Source organism: Polypterus senegalus, chromosome 15 (assembly GCF_016835505.1).
Source record: "Polypterus senegalus isolate Bchr_013 chromosome 15, ASM1683550v1, whole genome shotgun sequence".
NCBI lineage: Eukaryota > Metazoa > Chordata > Cladistia > Polypteriformes > Polypteridae > Polypterus > Polypterus senegalus.
In genome coordinates this window covers 92,635,197-92,654,548 of record NC_053168.1, presented here as the reverse complement: position 1 = coordinate 92,654,548, position 19,352 = coordinate 92,635,197, and the positions used below count along the sequence as shown (strand labels likewise).

The 19,352-nt window shown below is 38.7% G+C and overlaps 1 protein-coding gene across 3 annotated transcripts in view; it reads right to left on the bottom strand.

The window, feature by feature from the left end:
* Positions 1–340: 340 nt before the first annotated feature.
* Positions 341–19,352, bottom strand: part of col14a1a (collagen, type XIV, alpha 1a) — a 501,463-nt gene continuing 482,451 nt past the window's right edge. For 2 of the 3 annotated variants that reach the window (XM_039736767.1, XM_039736766.1), the window contains exon 45: positions 341–1,242. In XM_039736767.1, coding sequence (XP_039592701.1) covers positions 1,067–1,242 — 176 coding nt within the window. In that variant the 3' untranslated portion in view covers positions 341–1,066. Of the gene's footprint in view, positions 1,756–19,352 lie in introns of all 3 variants that reach the window. The other variant, XM_039736768.1, reaches the window with a different exon arrangement.

The window sequence follows — 19,352 nt, the reverse complement described above, 5'->3', positions numbered from 1 at the left end:
AGGCGTAGTAACACAGTCTGCTCCAACTCAGCCTCCAGACAGACAGAGGACTTTAAGTAATCGACAACAGTAGGGACGCCTCTTTAAATTGTCTGCTTCAACTTGCAAAGCTTAATTTACTTTAATTGCTTCAGAACATCTGCAGGTTGAAACATGTTAGTTGTTCCCTGAAGAAGGTTAATTTGTAATATTCTGAACTGTCCTTTTTTCAGTTTTTGCCAACTTAAACTTTAAATTTAAATCTCTGCCAGTTTTCATCTTTTGTATATTTCAAATGTTAATATTAAATATTTTTCCATCAACAATTTCCCAATGTTTATTTTTAAAAGAATCAACAAAATAATTTCAAGTTTAGTTTATTGCATTGTACAAGAAAAGACATATGATTTTTATAGTTTAGAATTACTTTAAAATAGAAACATTAGCATACTACACATTCATTCTGTTCCATTGGAGGAGTGACAGGAAACTTGTAAATCCCTGGATTATGTTTACCTTACTCGTCAAAAATTTTGAAATAGCATTAAACTGACATAATTAACATTATTTCAGCACCGAGCACTTCTTTAATTCATAAAATATAATTATAAAAATACAGATAGATAATATTTGTTTTGAAGAACCATAAATCAAAATGCTGACATAAAGAAGCACAAACATATTCTTCAATTTAAAAAAGTAAACCAGTACACTGAAAGTTTACCTCATAAATGGCACAGAAATGTTCACAAAATGTAATACAGCATCACAGATGATTAGTTTAGTTTAGTTATAACGTGTTCAGTTTGACATTTTCTGATTTCATAATTTACAGTAAGATTTAAAAGAAATACAGAAAATGTACTATAAACAAGGCAAAATTCCACAATGTTCTTTGAGTGGAAGATAAAAAGTTGTTTTCGTTGAGCACAAATTCTTGGTTCCTTGTCAAGTTACCCTTTTAGTCAGCTGAATCAGATGACTGCATCTTGCGACTGGAGATGCTTCTGGAAAAACTGTAAATTCCAGGTGAGCTCACCTCGATGGCCTCTGGGTGCTGTTCTAAAACTGAGTAGGAAGCAGGGAACTAGGAGGAAGAAGGGAATGAGTTCCGAGGGTACTGAGGCTGCTCAAGATAAGATCCATATCCTTCAAAGGATTCTTCTTCCTCGTCATAAGGGTCATTATGGCCATAGGGTTGGTAGGAGCCAGGAGGCAACTGTACTACAGGGATTTCTGGATCACGTGGGTCCCCATATCCACCTTAACACACCACCACCACCACCAAGATATTTGTATGGTTAATAAGAATGCAAGAGAAAGCAGAAAATTATAGTAAATAATTATAAAATAGGATATAAGCTTAAATATTTTCTCTCTTTTAATTTATTAGTGAGTTGAATTAAACATCTGTTGTTTTAAGGATGAGAATAAATAAGACAAAACAAAACATATGAAGTACCAGAGACAAGCCGAGACAAACCCATCACCATAAATGACCCCGAGTATTCTTAATAAAATACAAATGATGTGTGGTAAGGGAAAGAATCAGGCTGACGCAAGGACTTGTCAGCCCTGAAAATTGAAAATACATTTTTTCCAATGGTGGTTAACGTCGACTGTTCTTTAGATGAGATCATGGTAACAGGATTTGAAGAGTCTGTATATTTCTTCATTTTAGCTTTAGGTGCCTTTTTGGGGAAAGCCAGACAGAACGGTTCAGCCACACATATTGTGCTGTTCACTGTGGGTAGTCACTATCGTACTGCTCTTGGCCTTCAGTAAGAAAACATTTGGATAGAGCATCAGTCGAGAAGTAAGGTAGAAAAACAAAGAGAAAACAGAGTACAAGTCAGTTAAGTACTCAGGACAGCAAACTCACTGCACACCACTACACCTTGTCACATAATTATATACTGTATGTCGCTTTCAGAAATCATTTTAATATAGGTAACTGGTGTCTGCAACAAAAAAATATCAGACACTATCCAAGAAAAAAATAACCTTAGATGTAAAGTAAACTTAATAATACAATTAATGGACACCGGCTGTATATGTGAATATATGTGAACTGTAGCACATACACAAAAATTTAAATAACACATCCTGAATTTTCACTTGTGGGTTTCACTGATTTCATTTATCTGTGTTGTGTTTTTTTAATTTAATGTTTATAATGAGTAAAGGTTCATCTGTCTCACTGCAATTGCATTTATGAGATTAGTAAATGACGCGCTTCACTCTAGTAAGGTTAGGGATAATCGGTAACATTTTAGTTTGGGCAACGCAAAACAGCATCTGTTACTCATATGCTGTTATGTACCAAGACCTTAACAAAGGTATATATTGATGGGTTTTACATTTCCGAAATCATCACTTATTTGGTTATTCATGATTGTTAAGCGGCCTTGAAATGCTAATAAAATTACACGCTGGTGTATGCAGTCTCAACAGAAATATACTGCTTCTCACTTAAGTCACCTCAGACTATTTCAAAACTGAAGTTATTTTAGTAGGCCACTTTGCTGAGATGAAAAACCCACTTTGTAAAAGGTTTTAAGATCATTTGTTAAGGTATTGTTACATAAGAGTAAATGAGTAACACGTGCTCCTTTGCAGTACCTACACTGTTATCAGATATTTTAACAGCAAAGCAATTGAATATTTACAAAATTTCATAGACGTTGTGCATTGGCTGGGTGACTTGCTCACTGAGGTCAAAATAATGCAATAAGCAAATAAACTCTCTTGCTTTGGGGTCACAAAAAAATTGAAAATTGAACTAGTCTATGAATAAGAAAATAGTATTATAGATCATAAATCAGAAAACGTTGATAATAGATGCCTTATAGTATGGAGGACAATAAATGGACCGTAAAGGAGAGAGCAGTACTTCTTGAATAACTCATTTTTCTGTTTTCCTTTTGTTTGAACTGTATGTGATGTTGCTTTATGATAAATGTAAATTTAATGTGTATATGTTAAACTTACTTATTTCAAGTGGATTTAAAACTGACATAACTATTATCTTGGACAATTTACACCTCTTGCCTCATTTTTTAAGTAAAATTCTAGAAAAGGTAGGTTTTTCACCAGTTAATTTACTTGTTTAGACCAAATAATAGTATAGAAACCGTGTCGGTTAAACTAGTTAAAGACTTGTGGTATAATTTTGACAAAAAAAAAACATTAATCAGGTCACAATCTAAAGATGCCATTAAGCCAGTTAATTTCAAAACTCAAATTAACTAACACAGCTATCCAGATGACGCACAGTTACTTATCTATAGCACCAAATACTGAATCTCAGAGGCAATATGCACTTTAATGTATTATTATAACAAAATGGATAAGTATTATTTTCCTCTAGCTAAACAAGAACACATGGAAATTTTACTTGTTGCCAGAAAAGAAAAAAGATTGCAAAATTAAAATAGATCATTTGGGTTTACAAAACTAGCCAAAAGTAAAGATTTTATTGACTTGGATCTAAATTCAAGTTACATATTAACCATATTACTAAGAATATGTTTTTTCATTTAAGAAACACTACAAAAGTTAGACCTGTTATAACTTGTCAAAAGACAATAAATCATGCTTTTGTTTTCAGTTGACTAGATTACTGCAATGCACTCCTAACCTGACTACATAAGAAAGGCAATAAGCAGTTGCCGTTAGTTCAGACTGCAGCAGCAAGAATCCTAACCAGTAGAAGAAAATCTGAGCATATCTCATCAGTCTTAGCATTGTTACAGGGATTGCTTGTGCCCTTTAGAATTGATTTTAAAATACTTCTAGTCATATATAAAGCTCTGAATAATCTTGGTTTTTCTTTTATATGCATGTTTCCCGATATTCTCAATAATAATTTTAGATCCTCCAACACGTGGTGAGGCAGTAGCATTTCAGCAGTCTCTTGTTTCTAATGAAAAGTCCAGTATATCTGAAACTAGGCAGAATTTACCATGTGTCATATATTTTGGTGTTTGAGGTTTAATGAAATGAATCATTTCCTGTTACACTTAACAATATACAGTGCATCTGGAAAGTATTCACAGCACATCACTTTTTCCACATTTTGTTATGTTACGGCCTTATTCCAAAATTGATTAAATTCATTTTTTTTCTAAGAATTCTACACACAATACCCCATAATGACAACGTGAAAAACGTTTATTTGAGAATTTTGCAAATTTATTAAAAATAAAAAAAATGAGAAAGCACATATACGTAAGTATTCACAGCCTTTGCCATGAAGCTCAAAATTGAGCTCAGGTGCATCCTGTTTCCCCTGATCATCCTTGAGATGTTTCTGCAGCTTAATTGGAGTCCAACTCTGGTAAATTCAGTTGATTGGACATGATTTGGAAAGGCACACACCTGTCTATATAAAGTTCCACAGTTGACAGTTCATGTCTGAGCACAAACCAAGCATGAAGTCAAAGGAATTGTCCGTAGACCTCCGAGACAGGATTGTCTCGAGGCACAAATCTGGGGAAGGTTACAGAAAAATTTCTGCTGCTTTGAAGGTCCCAATGAGCACGGTGGCCTCCATCATCCGTAAGTGGAAGAAGTTCGAAACCACCAGGACACTTCTAAGAGCTGGCCGACCATCTAAACTGAGTGATCGGGGGAAAAGGCACTTAGTTAGGGAGGTGACCAAGAACCCGATGGTCACTCTGTCAGAGCTCCAGAGGTCCTCTGTGGAGAGAGGAGAACCTTCCAGAAGGACAACCATCTCTGCAGCAATCAACCAATCAGGCCTGTATGGTAGAGTGGCCAGACGGAAGCCACTCCTTAGTAAAAGGCACATGGCAGCCCACCTGGAGTTTGCCAAAAGGCACCTGAAGGACTCTCAGACCATGAGAAACAAAATTAGATATCAAAGGAGTGGCTTCAGGACAACTCTGTGAATGTCCTTGAGTGGCCCAGCCAGAGCCCAGACTTGAATCTGACTGAACATCTCTGGAGAGATCTTAAAATGGCTTCCCATCCAACGTGATGGAGCTTGAGAGGTGCTGCAAAGAGGAATGGGCGAAACTGGCCAAGGATAGGTGTGCCAAGCTTGTGGCATTATATTCAAAAAGACTTGAGGCTGTAATTGCTGCCAAAGGTGCATCAACAAAGTATTGAGCAAAGGCTGTGAATACTTATGTACATGTGATTTCTTAGTTTTTTTTTTTTTTTAATAAATTTGCAAACACCTCAAGTAAACTTTTCATGCTGTCCTTATGGTGTATTATGTGTAAAATTCTGAGTAAAAAAATAAATTTAATCCATTTTGGAATAAGGCTGTAACATAAAATGTGGAAAAAGTGATGCGCTGTGAATACTTTCCGGATGCACTATTATACACAATTATGGTAATATCAACAACAGAAGATTGTGGTACATTAAAGCCTAAAATATTTCTGTTTGCCTTTTTCAAATCAAGCAGGCAGCCACCATGACTTAAAGCCTCAGCCTTGTGTGTGTAGAATGGTTTGTAGCAAAATGTGAAACAATCAGCATGAGAATTAGCATCTCTGAATAGGAGGTCACAATCCACTCCCAGAAAAGATTGGCTTGTTTCATTCAGGTAAGAGAGGAGCACATGCCCTGAGTGGCGGACTTGGGTGAGTGGCGGACTTGGGTGAAGGTAGAGGTGATTGTAAGACTGATCATCAAGTGATTGCAGGATGGCAATTCTTTGGACATTGCAGTGAATCCATGGTGATGAAAGGACAGCTACAGTATGTGCTCACATTATGCTTACCAATCTGTCTGTATCTCCACCCTAACCTGTAATTAGTTGTTTCATGACTGATCGAGTTAAATGACAGGAAAAGGTGGCCAAAATGAGGTTTCTGCATTTAATTGGGCGAGTCACACTTAATGACAGAATAAGGAGATCAGAAATCTTAGAGAATCATAGAATAAAAAACTGCTCATTCTGATCAAGAGAAATCAGTTGATTAGTTTAGGCATATAATAAGACTGCTCCACAGAAAGTGTAGCAAGAAAGGCTCTCTGGGATGAAGAGAAAATGATTTTTGACTACTAAACATTTATTGATAACACAACGATTAAAAAATGAAAGTACGCTGTCATAGTTCATCTCACGTCCCTGTAAATTTGGTCATGGAACCACAGAAAAAAAACTAAGTAAAGGTTCTCCAGATACCCCAAAGCATTTTCTCTCTTTTTCTCAAATCAAGGCCAGAAGTCTGCAAATGACTGCTGTGTCAAGGAAGCCACCAGCAGCAACACTAACATCATGAGGTCCAAGGAAGAAACAAACATGACAACTTCTTCTGATCACCTGATCTTAGCCAGCTGCATAAAAGGACTCCAAGAAAAGGACTAGTGAGCTGATGTTGTACCATCAAAAGACCAGACACTCCACCTTTGACAGGTGTGCCAAATGTGCCCTTTGTGGAACCAGTCCCTAAAAAATAAAGTGGACCAGGAGAAACTGGCAGAGCAAGCACTTACTAACCTACCTATTTTTTGGGAAAAAAAAAAGATTATATGGCTGGTTAATCCAAGAAGCTGATTGTACCACCAGAATTAGTAAAACCATGCAATGTCTTCTTTGCACAAGGCCTGGTTATGTCATTTTCACTGTCCAGTTGTCTGTGTACCCTCACATAGTAACAAACAAAGCATAATATCTGGGTTGACTTTTTTTCTTATTATAGAGAGCTTGGTCTTATAAATAATATTTCATCCTTTTAGAATTAAACATTTTTGAAAAATATTGTTCATTATTTGGATTTTAAATCTTTTCAAAAGATACTGTACCTAGTCCACTACCCAGTAATGTTTATAATCGTTTTGCCCCGTTTTAAAAATTCTCCAAAACTGTTAGGGTAAAATGTTCTGCATGAATTTGTAAAGTGCCTCTAACTGAATCTCGGAAGGAAGCGCACAGGATAAAAGCGCACAGTTATATACGTGCATGGGAAATAACTGCACACAGTAAAATGAAAGAAAAAGAATGCACATGGAAGAATACGCATACGGTAAAGTGCGCACACGGAAAAAAGCACACGCCGGCAACATATAACTATTACAAATCTATACTAATAAAAGGCAAAGCCCTCACTCACTCTCTCATCACTAATTCTCCAACTTCCCGTGTAGGTAGAAGGCTGAAATTTGGCAGGCTTATTCCTTACAGCTTACTTACAAAAGTTAAGCAGGCTTCATTTCGAAATTCTATGCGTAACGGTCATAGCGTTCAACAATATATTGAACTTTCTAATTCATGGCCCCATCTTCATGAAATTTGGTAGGCGGCTTCCCTGCGCTAACCGAAACCAATGTACGTACTTATTTCTGTGGTATTACGCCACTGTCAACCACCATATTGAACTTTCCAATGTCACTAATTCTCCAACTTCCCGTGTAGGTAGAAGGCTGAAATTTGGTACTTATTTCGGTGGTATGATGCCACTGTCGGCCGCAATATTGAACTTTTCAACAGTCTTTGTTACTTATGGGCCCATCTTCAAGAAATTTGGTACGCGGGTTCCCAACGCTAACTGAATCCTACTTACGTACATATATACGTCCATAGCCTGCAGCTCGGTCACCTTGTGAGGCGGCATTGGGTCCCCCATCCCAACGCCTCCCACATTGTTGGCTGCCTGCCTATATAAGGCCGTCCGTCGCTCCAGTCTCTACATTCCCTTCCTTGCTTCGCCACGGGATTCACGTCTCCCTGCTGATAACTATAGCCTTTTTATCTAATCCACGGCTTCTCCGCTGTTTTATTGTTCATTTATTACGATTATAGTTATTGTGTAGGTATGTTAGACTTACTTTACATTGTTCAGGTACCCATTTCCTTTATCATTCCAACCGTACCCCCATTAACATGTCTATCCAGGTGATCACCATCGATCAATGAGCTGTCACTTACCGAGTCGTTTCCATGACCGGAGATGGCACCTACCTTTTCCATTCTCTTTGTTACATATTGCACGGCCATATCAGGCTCACTCTTGATATCCGGAGGAACATTGTGTCTTATGTATTGAATGACTGGGACAGGTTCAAGGTGTGGACTGATGACGGTACAGGAGATAATTATACTACACAGGAACACTATAAGAGTGAAATGCTTAAGCCCTTCACCTATGCATCTGCATGTGAGTCGATGGCTGCCGGTGAATTGTTTGGTTGTCGCTTTCAAGTGTACCGAAATGGCCAAATATTTTACACCATTTGACAACTGCCAATGCCTCTTAAACATCTTAGATTGACAGGTGACGATTTCAGTAGTGGACTCTTTGATGTTTATGAATGTTTAAACTCTCAAAAGCTGGATGTAAAGTTGTCGATGAAACCGGTTGTATACTTACAACGCTTGACAGATGCCGAATGTCTCTTCAACACAAGTCCTACAAATACTGTCGTAATTGAAACAAACCATGAAACTCAAACCAATTATGACAGCAGCAATCCAAGCTGTGAGATTTGAAACAAGATTACTGTTCACATGGCCAACTGTACGTTGCATGCTCAAGAGTAAGCTCAGCGCACAGCTTGGTTATATTACAACCGGAGGGCCGAACTCACAATGTGGTATACAAACAGATCCTTAACAAATAATTATTGGTATATTTTCCCTCAGTTTAAAAAGGTTTAATTTTCTTCTTAATAAAAATTTTAAGGCAGTACTTTGCTGCTGCGAAGCGCGGGTATTTTGCTAGTATAAAATATACACAACCTATACTGCTAGACGCTTTTTATTATAATAAAATATAAATGATTAACACACCCTAATTAACAGTAGTATTGTAAATCAGCTATTCTCCTCAAGTAAGACAATGTCTCCTCAGTTTCATTATATTTTTGTACAGAGCTGGCAACAAGCGCGTAAAGTTGTCTGTATTTCCTTTTGGTAGGCTCCAGTCTGTTAGCTATGCCTACCTGTGAAATAAGAAGGTATAATATAAATTCTGAAAACTATTGTAAAGAATAATAATTTCCTAAAATGGTAATTTAGGCACAACAATGACAGTAATAAAAGGATTAATGACTATTTTATTTTATGGATCATCCAACAGCCCACTACCCCAATTAGCACAAATTAAAACATGCAAGCTTATAAATACCTTTAGTGAACAATTATACAATTTCGTCTATTGCAATGTATAATTTTTTTTTCTTCTTTGCATATACACCCTTGCTTTTCGTGCATTTTTCCATGTGCGCATTTATCCACGTGCAGTTTTTTCCATGTGCGGTTATTTCCCGTGAGCTTTTTTCTTTGCGGATATTTCCTGTGCGCTTCTTTCCGGTCACCCCTCTAACTATAACAGCCTAATTGACTAAGAATTTGACTGTAATATTTGTACCCAGAACAGTAACCAATTGAACAATGAGATAATTACAAATTAATAATTTTTATCTTGTCTTATTTTCTTATCTGCTATTCCTGGTGAATGCTGAGGTGCTTCAGATTCCAGCTCTTTCTGTGGAATTGCCAGGCATTTCAAAGCCAGATGAGAGATATAATCTGTCCAGCATGTCCTTGATCTGCTGCAAGGTCTCAGTAGGACATGCCCAGAGCAGCCTTAGGGTATGCCACCTGGGGGCCAGTCTTATGATTTGTCCAAAGCACCTAAATTGGCTCTTCTCTACTTTGAGGATCTCCCAAATTGCTGAGCTTCTTACCCTTTTATGGACCGTTAGCCTAACCACCCGCAAAGAAATCTCATTTCTGCTGCTTGTAGTCACAATTTCATTCTTTCAGTCATTATCCACAGCTAATGACTCTAGGGAAATAGACCACCAAGTAAATCTTACATCTTACATTCCCTTTTTCTTTCATTCATGAACAAGACCCCAAGATACCTGAAGATGTCTACTAAGGACAGTTGGTACTCCATTACCTGGAGAAAGTAATCTACTAATTTTCTAAGAGAGTAACATGACCTCAGACTTAGAGGTGCTGATCCTCATCCTAGTCACTTTTCACTCTGCAGCAGATCGCTCAAGTGCATGCTGAAGATGAGGCAAGGAGTAAAACATTATCAACATACAGGAACAATGCTACCCATAGCCTCCATATCTGGGCATCCTAACATTCTGTCAATGAAAATCACAAACAGGAGTGGTAACAACACAGAGCCTTCACAGAGTCCAACACCCACAGTAAATGAATTTGACCTAACACCACGTATTTGGAGACAGCTCTCAATGCACAAGGACAAGGACACGATCAAATGCATTTTCCAAATCTACAAAACACATATTAACCGATTTATCATACTCCCATTTACCCTCCAGCAACTATGCCAGGGAGTAGAGCTGGTCTACTGTTCTATGGCCAGAATGGAATCCAGGTTATTCCTCAGGCATCTTTGGCTCAATCATTGGACTGATTTTTCCCACTAGCACCCTTGCATGTGCCTTACCTAGGAGGCTGAGGAATATGATCCCTCTGTAGTGTAACACACTGACTGGTCACCCCTCCCTAAATACTGGGACCAAAACACTAGTCTGCTATTCCAATGGTGCTTTACCTGACTTCAACATAATAGTGAATAGCTGTGTGTTAACCATGCCATGCCAACAATGTCTGATGGTTTCAACATCTGTGGTCAGATTTCAAACAACTCAGCAGCCTCACCACTATGAAGTCCTCAGACCATCATAGTCACTTGGTAGGAGGACATGTCCACCAGGTTGAGGAGTTCCAAAGTGTTTCTTCTACAATTTCCTCTGGAGAGATTAGCTCCTCTGCATCCCTTTTTAATATAGTCTGAGCAAGGCCACACCTCCTGAGGCATTGTACAGTTTGCTAGAACAACCTCAAGACCATCTGATTGTCTTTCTCCATGGCCTCTTCAAACTCCTCTCAATTCCAAACGTAATTCTTCAGCAGTTCTCTTAGCCTGTTGGTACCTCTTACCTGGATCAGAATTTCCCTCACAGAGCATTTCCCTGCAGGCCACCTTCTTCAGTGTGGCAGCTTCCTTCACTTCTGGAGCCCACCATCAGGCCCTAGGTTCACAATGACCCTTATAAATATACAAGATAAAAACAGCGCACCCTGCCCAGGATAGGGTTACCAAAACCCACTTCTGAGGACATGCCTTGGGGCTGCATCCATTAGGGAGAGCATGGTGTTCAGGCAACCTACATAACCTGGCTGAGTTCAGCCTGAAACGGCAATGTAAAGCCAACGTGTCTGTACCAAACCTTCAAGAAAAAGGGTGATGCCTGTTTAATACCAAGCACATACGGTAAAGACATAGATGGACTAGACCCAGGCAATGGACACTAGGTTTGGGACCTGCTAAATTGGTGAATGAGCCTAAGCTGGTGCGGGAGATGGAAAAGTACCAGCTAGATATATATGGTATCATCTCAACACATAGCATAGGTCATGGAACCATTCTTCTTGATCAGAGGTCATCTCTCTCCTACTCTGGAGTTCCCATGTGTGAAAGACTTTGTGCGGTAGATGAGAGATCTCAAACAGACAAAAGTGTTGCCTAAAAACGGCATGACAAACCCACAGGCATTATTCTTTAGCCACTTTAATCTTACAGTTTCTTATCAGTTCTGTTAAAGGAACAGCAAAGTTGATGTTTTAGCACATATGAAGCCAAAGAATTTCAATCAGAGCTAGAAAGTATTATTACAGGTTTATGGTAGTGACTTCCACATCTACCTGACACAATTAAATCAATCTTATTTAGTAAAAGGTGACATTTTGTTTGACTTCTCATTGAAGCCTAATTTGTAAAACCTTCAAAAGTTACATTACCTAAGGGCAGTTACTGTATCCCTCATAACCCTTACAGTTGAGTGTTAGACTGGGCTCATAGCTCCAATATGTTTGGACATATAACAGTGTCCAGGAGTGTTCCAAATCTTGGATATCTTAAACATGCTTTCAGGTGCGAGGACAAACAAAAGGGCACCAGAGAATGTATTGCTGCATGTGCTGTACAACAAAATCCTCTCACGGTCCTCCTGTATAGCCTTTTCCTTGCCCCTCTAAGCCACAGGAGTCACTATCGGTGGATTGCATTACAGATCTTCATTCTTCAAAAGGATATACGCTACAACTATTTGTTTAGTTGTTGATCGCTCTTCTAAGTATGCATATTTCATTCCGCTTAAGAAACTCCCATAATCAGTGAATTAGCACAAGTTTTTCATGATAATGTAATATGTTTGCATGGATTTTCGAGTTAAGTTATTTCAGTTTGAGGTCCTCAGTTTGTATCTAGGTTTTGGAATGTGTTCTGTAAAAGTGTGTACTGTGTACTTTTTGTATGGATATCATGCTCAAGCCAATGGACAAAGTGATAGGATTAATAAAGATTTAGAAATGTTTCTCATGATAACTGGAGTGATTTATTGCTGATGGAAGAATTTGCTAGGAACCTACTCTATTTTTCAACACTTGAAATGTTGCTATTTGAATGTTTATATTGGTTAAGCTGTCATCATTTGGATTTTCCTTTGGTTTCATCATTTGCACTGATTGCTACTGATTATCTTAACTCTGTAAAAAGCCCCTGGTTATAGGTTACTAGCTGTCCTGTTCACAGCTGTTCACTACCGCCTGCATAGTAGTGAAACAGGACAAATTTTAAAAATCAATAAAAAAAAAAAGTAATAATTTGTATTGAGAAGAATTTATATTTATAGCTTTCGTATCCAACAGCCTCTTCATATACAATATTTTTGGTTTTGCTATCAGGGGTGAGAATGTAGCTGTAATCTGTTTGCCAAAAATGTAAAAAGTTGGCAAGGTATCTCTCTCTGGCCAAGCGGAAGGTAGATACGCTCCAACATCAGACGTTGCCACTGTATCTGATCGTGTTCAGTTCTGATGGGAGAGCATCCCCAACGTGGGGAGATGAGCTTGTGGCCGTGATATCTCTGCCAATGAGCTGGTACCCTCTAAAACACACAATCTCTCTCTCAAAAATGTCAAATGTTACTTATTGACAATCTCTAGATAATAATGTATGGTGAACAAACAGGTATGGCTAGCTAAGCGCAGGCAAGGTACACTGCAACAAGTGGCGAGAGGTAGAGCAACTCAAACGGAGGCTGGCGTGTGAGTGAGGATAGCCCAGTCCGGCTCCCTACTCCTGAGGTCCCACCTCCCCCATGCTTGGTCCGCAGCCTGTCTCTTGGATTCATTCAAACGTATTGGTGCCACAACCAAACTATAATACTTAGCGAATGACAGAAGTTGCAAAATCAACTGGAATGTTCAAGCAAATTATAGAAAAAAACCTGATCTAAATCTGTTAAGTAGATCTCTCATGAAAAGCAGACAGACATTGGATTTTAGATCTAAACAGAGATGGAGAATCTGAAGAACATTAAAAAAAGTCATCTACAGAATGTAAGTTCAGGCAAAAAGTTTGGCTGGCAGCTCAGGATATCCACCTGAGGTTTCCATCTTGAAAGCTGGCACCATGTTATATTGGACCATATGCGATCAGAAGGGGACCAGACTATCATTGACTGGATTTGCTAGCTCATTTTAAGATTCATTTTACGATTTGTGCTTCCAAATTGAACCTAGTGGGTTATATTATTCTAAAAGTCTCCTCCATCTCTGGTGTTGATGGAAGGTTCTAAGGAATTTGTCAAAGGTTTCAATCCATTTTGAATTCTCAATGCCATGATAGAGGGGTTGAGTATTTGAAACATTTAAAAGGGTATGGCTCTTGGATTCCTGACAAGCTGAATGAACATGTTCCAAGACCATACCCTATATAGGAAAACTTATAAATTGTATTTTCTTTTTCATTTTTCTTGGATTTTCCTGAGGCTACAAAATTTATCTTTGTGTCTTTTTTTGTGTTTTAATACCCAAGGAATCAAATTTTACTGTCAATGTGATGTCATTGGTACACTCGTATAAAGATCCCCAACACAGTCACTTGTATCCAAGATTGTAACAACACTAGCAACTCACTTTCCTTCATATTTTCATTAATGGTAACTGAAACAAAGCTCTGTATTCTCACTCTGATTTTCGCTTTACAACTTCGCTTTGACATACTCTTGTTTTGATTTTTGAATTTAACCATTGCTCTGCTTTTTTCTCCGGTGCCCATCTTGTAGTCAGTACAAAATCATGAAAACCTCTGCACAAAGAGTGCATATGTGAGTCGAGAACCCAAGGATCTGAAGAAATGAAGAGGCAGAAGTATTCACATCCAAAAAGATATGCAGGTTATTCTGAGTGCATGTCTGTGCTAGAAGTTGGGATAATGCTCTGTTCAGGATTGGGTCTGATCCATTATTCAATGTTGTTGGAAAAGACACCCTGCACTCCAACACACACACACAACCTAAAGTTGGCAAAATTAGTTTAAGAAATTATGTTTTTGGCATATGCATTATTACTGGTCCTGAACAATATAATCTTCCACCCATCCATTTTTTGAACCTACAAATGAATGTAATACCTCCCCAGAGCTTGAGAAGATGGTGTCGTTCACATATTCTCCTCTTTTACCCCCAGATCAGAGGATCTGAACACTAAACAACTCATCTTCCGGGGCAGAACCAATATACAGTATAATGGACAACACTACCTTCACAAGCCAGTCTTGTAAATATTCTATGAGTGTGTGGCCATCAGTACAACACAAAACTAACAGACATTAAGAGGCTAACCAAATTAATTCAGAAGGTTGGCTCAGTGGTAGAAGAGAAAGTGGACAGCTTGGAAACTGTTGTAGATCAGAAAATGTTGTCTAGACTTCAGTCTATTATTGAAAATGATGATCACCCACTTCATAGTGTTGTGGTTGGACAGAGGAGCATTTTCAGTAGTAGACTGACTAGCATAAAGTGCTCCAGTGAACATAATAGGAAATCCTTCCTGCCCACAGCCATCAAACTCTACTCTTACGGTCAATTATCCACACCAGTGTTTTTCAACCGGGGTTCCGTGAGTGCTAGCCAAGGGTTCAGCTGAAAAAGTCCTAAAACTCCGGAAAATGCTGGGACAAAATCCAGCATCGTGGTTTTATGTGGTTATTAATCGTTCTTTAGCCCTTTAGTCAGTTGCTGTTTCTCTGTTAGTCTATGTCACTACCTCATTCTCATCTGCCTGAAAGGCCGGTTAACTGCCTGCTCCTCCTTTCTTATCTCCGCCCCTCTCTCGCTCCCAAAGTTAAATGACGGCCAGAGTACCAGGATGGTGTGCTTTCACTAGCTATAGGTGGCGGTTGTGCGGGGACGGCAGTTTGCATGGTGTAATAGCAGTTAGGTTTGTCATTTGCATTAATTTTTGTAAATTACTGTTTTGATTTTGAAAATGGACCGATTTGTTAAGAAGCGTAAATTAGAAGACACCGCAGCACACAACGATACACAGGTTCCGGGGCAGTTGATTGAAGCTGCAGCTGCTACCGTTAGCACTGCAACCACTCAACTGCAGTTGTCGAAAAATGCCGCCGGCAATCCGCAACTCAAAGTTCACCAGTACAGTGACAACTACTTAGTTCTGGGATTCACTTGGATGGGAGACCCTGACTGCCCTTCACCACTGTGTATTGTTTGTGGCGAAAAACTTGACAACAGTGCCATGGCGCCAGCTAAACTTAAGCGGCATTTAACAACTAGACATCCAAAGGTATCAGACAAAAACGCACAGTACTTTCAGAGGACATTGACCTTTAATAAGAAGCAAACGGCTGCGTTTGAGAAAAAGTTCAAGATAAGTAAGAAAGCTCAAGAAGCAAGTTATGCTGTGGCAGAGATTGTTGCTAAGAAAATGAAATCGCATAACGTCGCTGAAACGGTAATTTTACCTGCATGCCAAGAAATGGTGAGGATTATGTTTGGGGAGGATGCCGTATCAGAAATTAATAAGATTCCGCTTTCAGACAATACGATAAGTAGGCATATTGCTGACATGTCCAGCGATATTGAGTGTAATGTTCTCTCAAAAATGAAGTCGTGGGTTCTTTGCAATTCAGGTCGACGAGAGTACAGACATCAGCGGTAAAGCACAGCTGTTTGTGTTTGTTCGCTTTATTGACAATGAAGCTATTATGGAAGACTTTTTTTGCTGCAAAGAGTTGCCAAAAACAACAAAAGGACAAGATATTTATGACGTTTTAAATTCACACTTGCAGTCTTGCAAGTTGACTTGGGAAAACTGTGTTGGCATTTGTACAGACGGTGTGCCTGCAATGACAGGAAATGTCAAAGGCTTTGTCTCGCTGGCACAACAACAGAATCCCAATATTATCGTCACACATTGTTTTCTTCATAGAGAAGCACTGGTTGCTAAAACAATTGGACTTGAACTGAAGTCTGTACTGGGCATGGTGGTGAAAATAGTTAATTACATGAAGATGAGACCATTAAAATGTCGTCAGTTTGCAAAAGTTTGTGAAAGTGTGGAAGCAGACCACGTCACTCTCATCTAGCATACAGACGTACGATGGTTGTCTCGGGAAAAGTTTTATGTTGTTTCTACGAACTAAGAGAAGAGATGCTAGTCTTCTGTTTGCAAGGAAACCTGAAGGACTTTGCAGAAGTTTTGGGCGATGAATCTTGGTGTTCTAAGCTAGCATATTTGGCTGACATATTTCACAAATTGAACTTCTTGAACAGTGGCATGCAAGGCAGGAACAAAAACATCTTGACTTCAACAGACAAAATAAGTGCTTTTCAGAGAAAATTGACAATTTGGAAGAAACGTGCAAGTACAGGGAACGTGGAAATGTTTCCTAGTGTTGTTGACAGAAAGTATCAGGACATTTTGCCATTGATTTTGAATCACTTGGACACACTGTTGGCAGGTCTCAGCAAATATTTTCCGTCAATATCCATGGACCAGTACGACAGGGTTCGAAGCCCATTCGTAGAATCTGAACTGTATGAAGGACAGTTCACCTTTTCAGAAGAGGAACAGCTTGCTAGTGTTGCAAGTGATAGAACACTGAGGCTAAAGCACTCAGAGTTAAACCTGGATGCATTCTGGATGCTGGTTGAAAAGGAGTACCCATCAATTGCTCAGAAAGCTCTGCGACTGTTGGTACAATTTTCAACTTCTTACTTGTGCGAGTAAACCAATGAAACAATCAATCTGAGAAGACTGACAACAAAAACTCATAAGAAAGGAGGAGAGGGGAGGAAATGACAGATAAGCTTGTAAGTTGAGGGGACAGCAGCACTAGTTTGAAATAAAATGAAAACAGCAGGTGCAGCTGACAATATTTGGGGTTTTGTGAGGGGTGAGTCAATAGAGCTAGAGTATATACAATGCCATGGCAGCATTTTATACTAAATGAAGTTTTAATGTCATGGACAACTGGCCGGTCCCTCCTGTTTACTTTTATAGCATACATTGGATCTAAATGCGCAACTGGGGTGCAAAGAACACTTTTTATTAAGTTTAACATGACTTGGTGAGGAAGAATTCCCTCGTCATGCTATTTTAAAGTAGTTTTGATAAATAGCAATCGAGAGTAAAAGACATGTTTGTTAAGCCACTGAGAATTGCAAAAACCCTTCTGTTATCCTTGCAGCCCCCGCTGCCCTTCTCTCGGCCTTACGTAGCGAGTGGCTACATTTAAGCAGCACGTCACTCCAGCTCCCATATTGCTCAGCTGAACTGACCTCCTTCAACTCCTGAGCTTCGTCTGCATAATCTCCCTAGGGACTTCTTCCTGGCTGCCTGCTTTCTCTCACTCTCGATCTCTCTCGCAACAGCTCTCTCTGTTTCCTTCCTTTCTCTCCATTCTTTAAACTCCGTTGGAGTGGCCAGCCAGGTACCCTAATTAACCATGGAGTGAAAGTAGTAAATGTAATTATATATTTAAAACTAGCCAGCTTTGGTAAAGTCATGAACCTGCTACACCACAGTTGTTTTAAGGCAAGGCAAATAAGCTCCATTAAATACATTATTATTTTTTTTAAACTAATTCACTCCTTAACTTGTGCCATGAGTCAAAAGACAAAATTAAGTGATCTTTCATACTATACTTTCAAAAAATCATATTCTTGTACCACACTCCAAGAAATGCTCTCTCTCAGCTTTACTAAGCATTTCCACTCACACTTGTACACCTCAAAAATATATGCCTGTTTTGCATGATAATAGTTGTTTTAGGTTTAAGCTCCAGGTGCTCTCTGTGTGGAATTTGCATGTTCTATCCCTTGTTCGCATGGGTTTCATCCTGGTGGTATGGTTTCCTCCCAGAGTCCAGAGACATGCAGGTTAGGTGGACTGGTGGTGCTGAATAGGCATAGAATGTGTGTGTGTGTTGTGCATGTTTGTGTTCATGTGTGTGGGATGGAATCATGTCCAGAGATTGTACCTTACACCCCGTTGTTGGGATAGGATCTTGCTGCCCCATGACCCTGGTCTGAATAAAAATATCTGGAACATGGATAAACAGAGTAATTAAACACTGCGTTAATCTCCTAATTTTCTCTTTTCTAAATATTCATGTGAAAAAAATTGTTTGAAACAAAACAAAAACATTTCTTTTTTGCCATACTGTATTTGCTATCTCTCTATGACTCTGCTGTCAATATGATAATAATCATCTTCTTGGATCCCAGAATATGGTGCTGATTTTCCAATTTAGGTCCTCAGATTAAAAAGTTTAAGAACCACTGCTGTAGAGGTTTAGAGCTCATACATGATGCTGTCAGCCTCTTTTGTTTAGACATTTAAAGTGCATGTGAAAGTAGCGCCTATCTGGTTCATGATTTTATAAGTAGAGCTAAATCATCATACTATAATACTGTAAAAACACATTTAAATTATAATGTATTAATTATTTTGTACAATTCATTAATAGAATTGTTCTAAACAGAATAAATATACAAGGGACGTTCAGTTATAAACAGAAATTTTTATGCACCTTTCTTATAAAGAGTGCAAGGTAGACATAACTCCTTGGACAAACACATGCATGTTTGTACTTGTTTTTAGTAGTGCTAGCTGCTCTTTCCCCCTTCCTGTCAGTTATAATCAACATTTTGGAGCAGGAGGTACACAGTAGTGTTGCACAATTATTTAAAAAATATTGACAAATGAAGGAGTCATTCCATCTTAGATTTATTTGAGACTTAAAATCAGTTTGGGGAGACTATCATCTCTTCAGTCCACTTAAGGATTGTTTAGAAGTGAAATAATTCAAGTCGAATGAGGAGGTTATTGATGCTGTGCAGGAATGGGTCAACATGCAGTCAAAAGACTTCTACTCTTCAGGTATTAAGAAGCTTCCTGAGTGCTGGAACAAGTGTATTTCAGTGGCAGGAGGCTACATAGAAAACTAGGGTATAAGTAGTTTCATTGTATTCAATAAATAAAGTGTAGCTCATAAATTCCTGTTTATATCTGAATGCCCCTCGTAATATTAAAC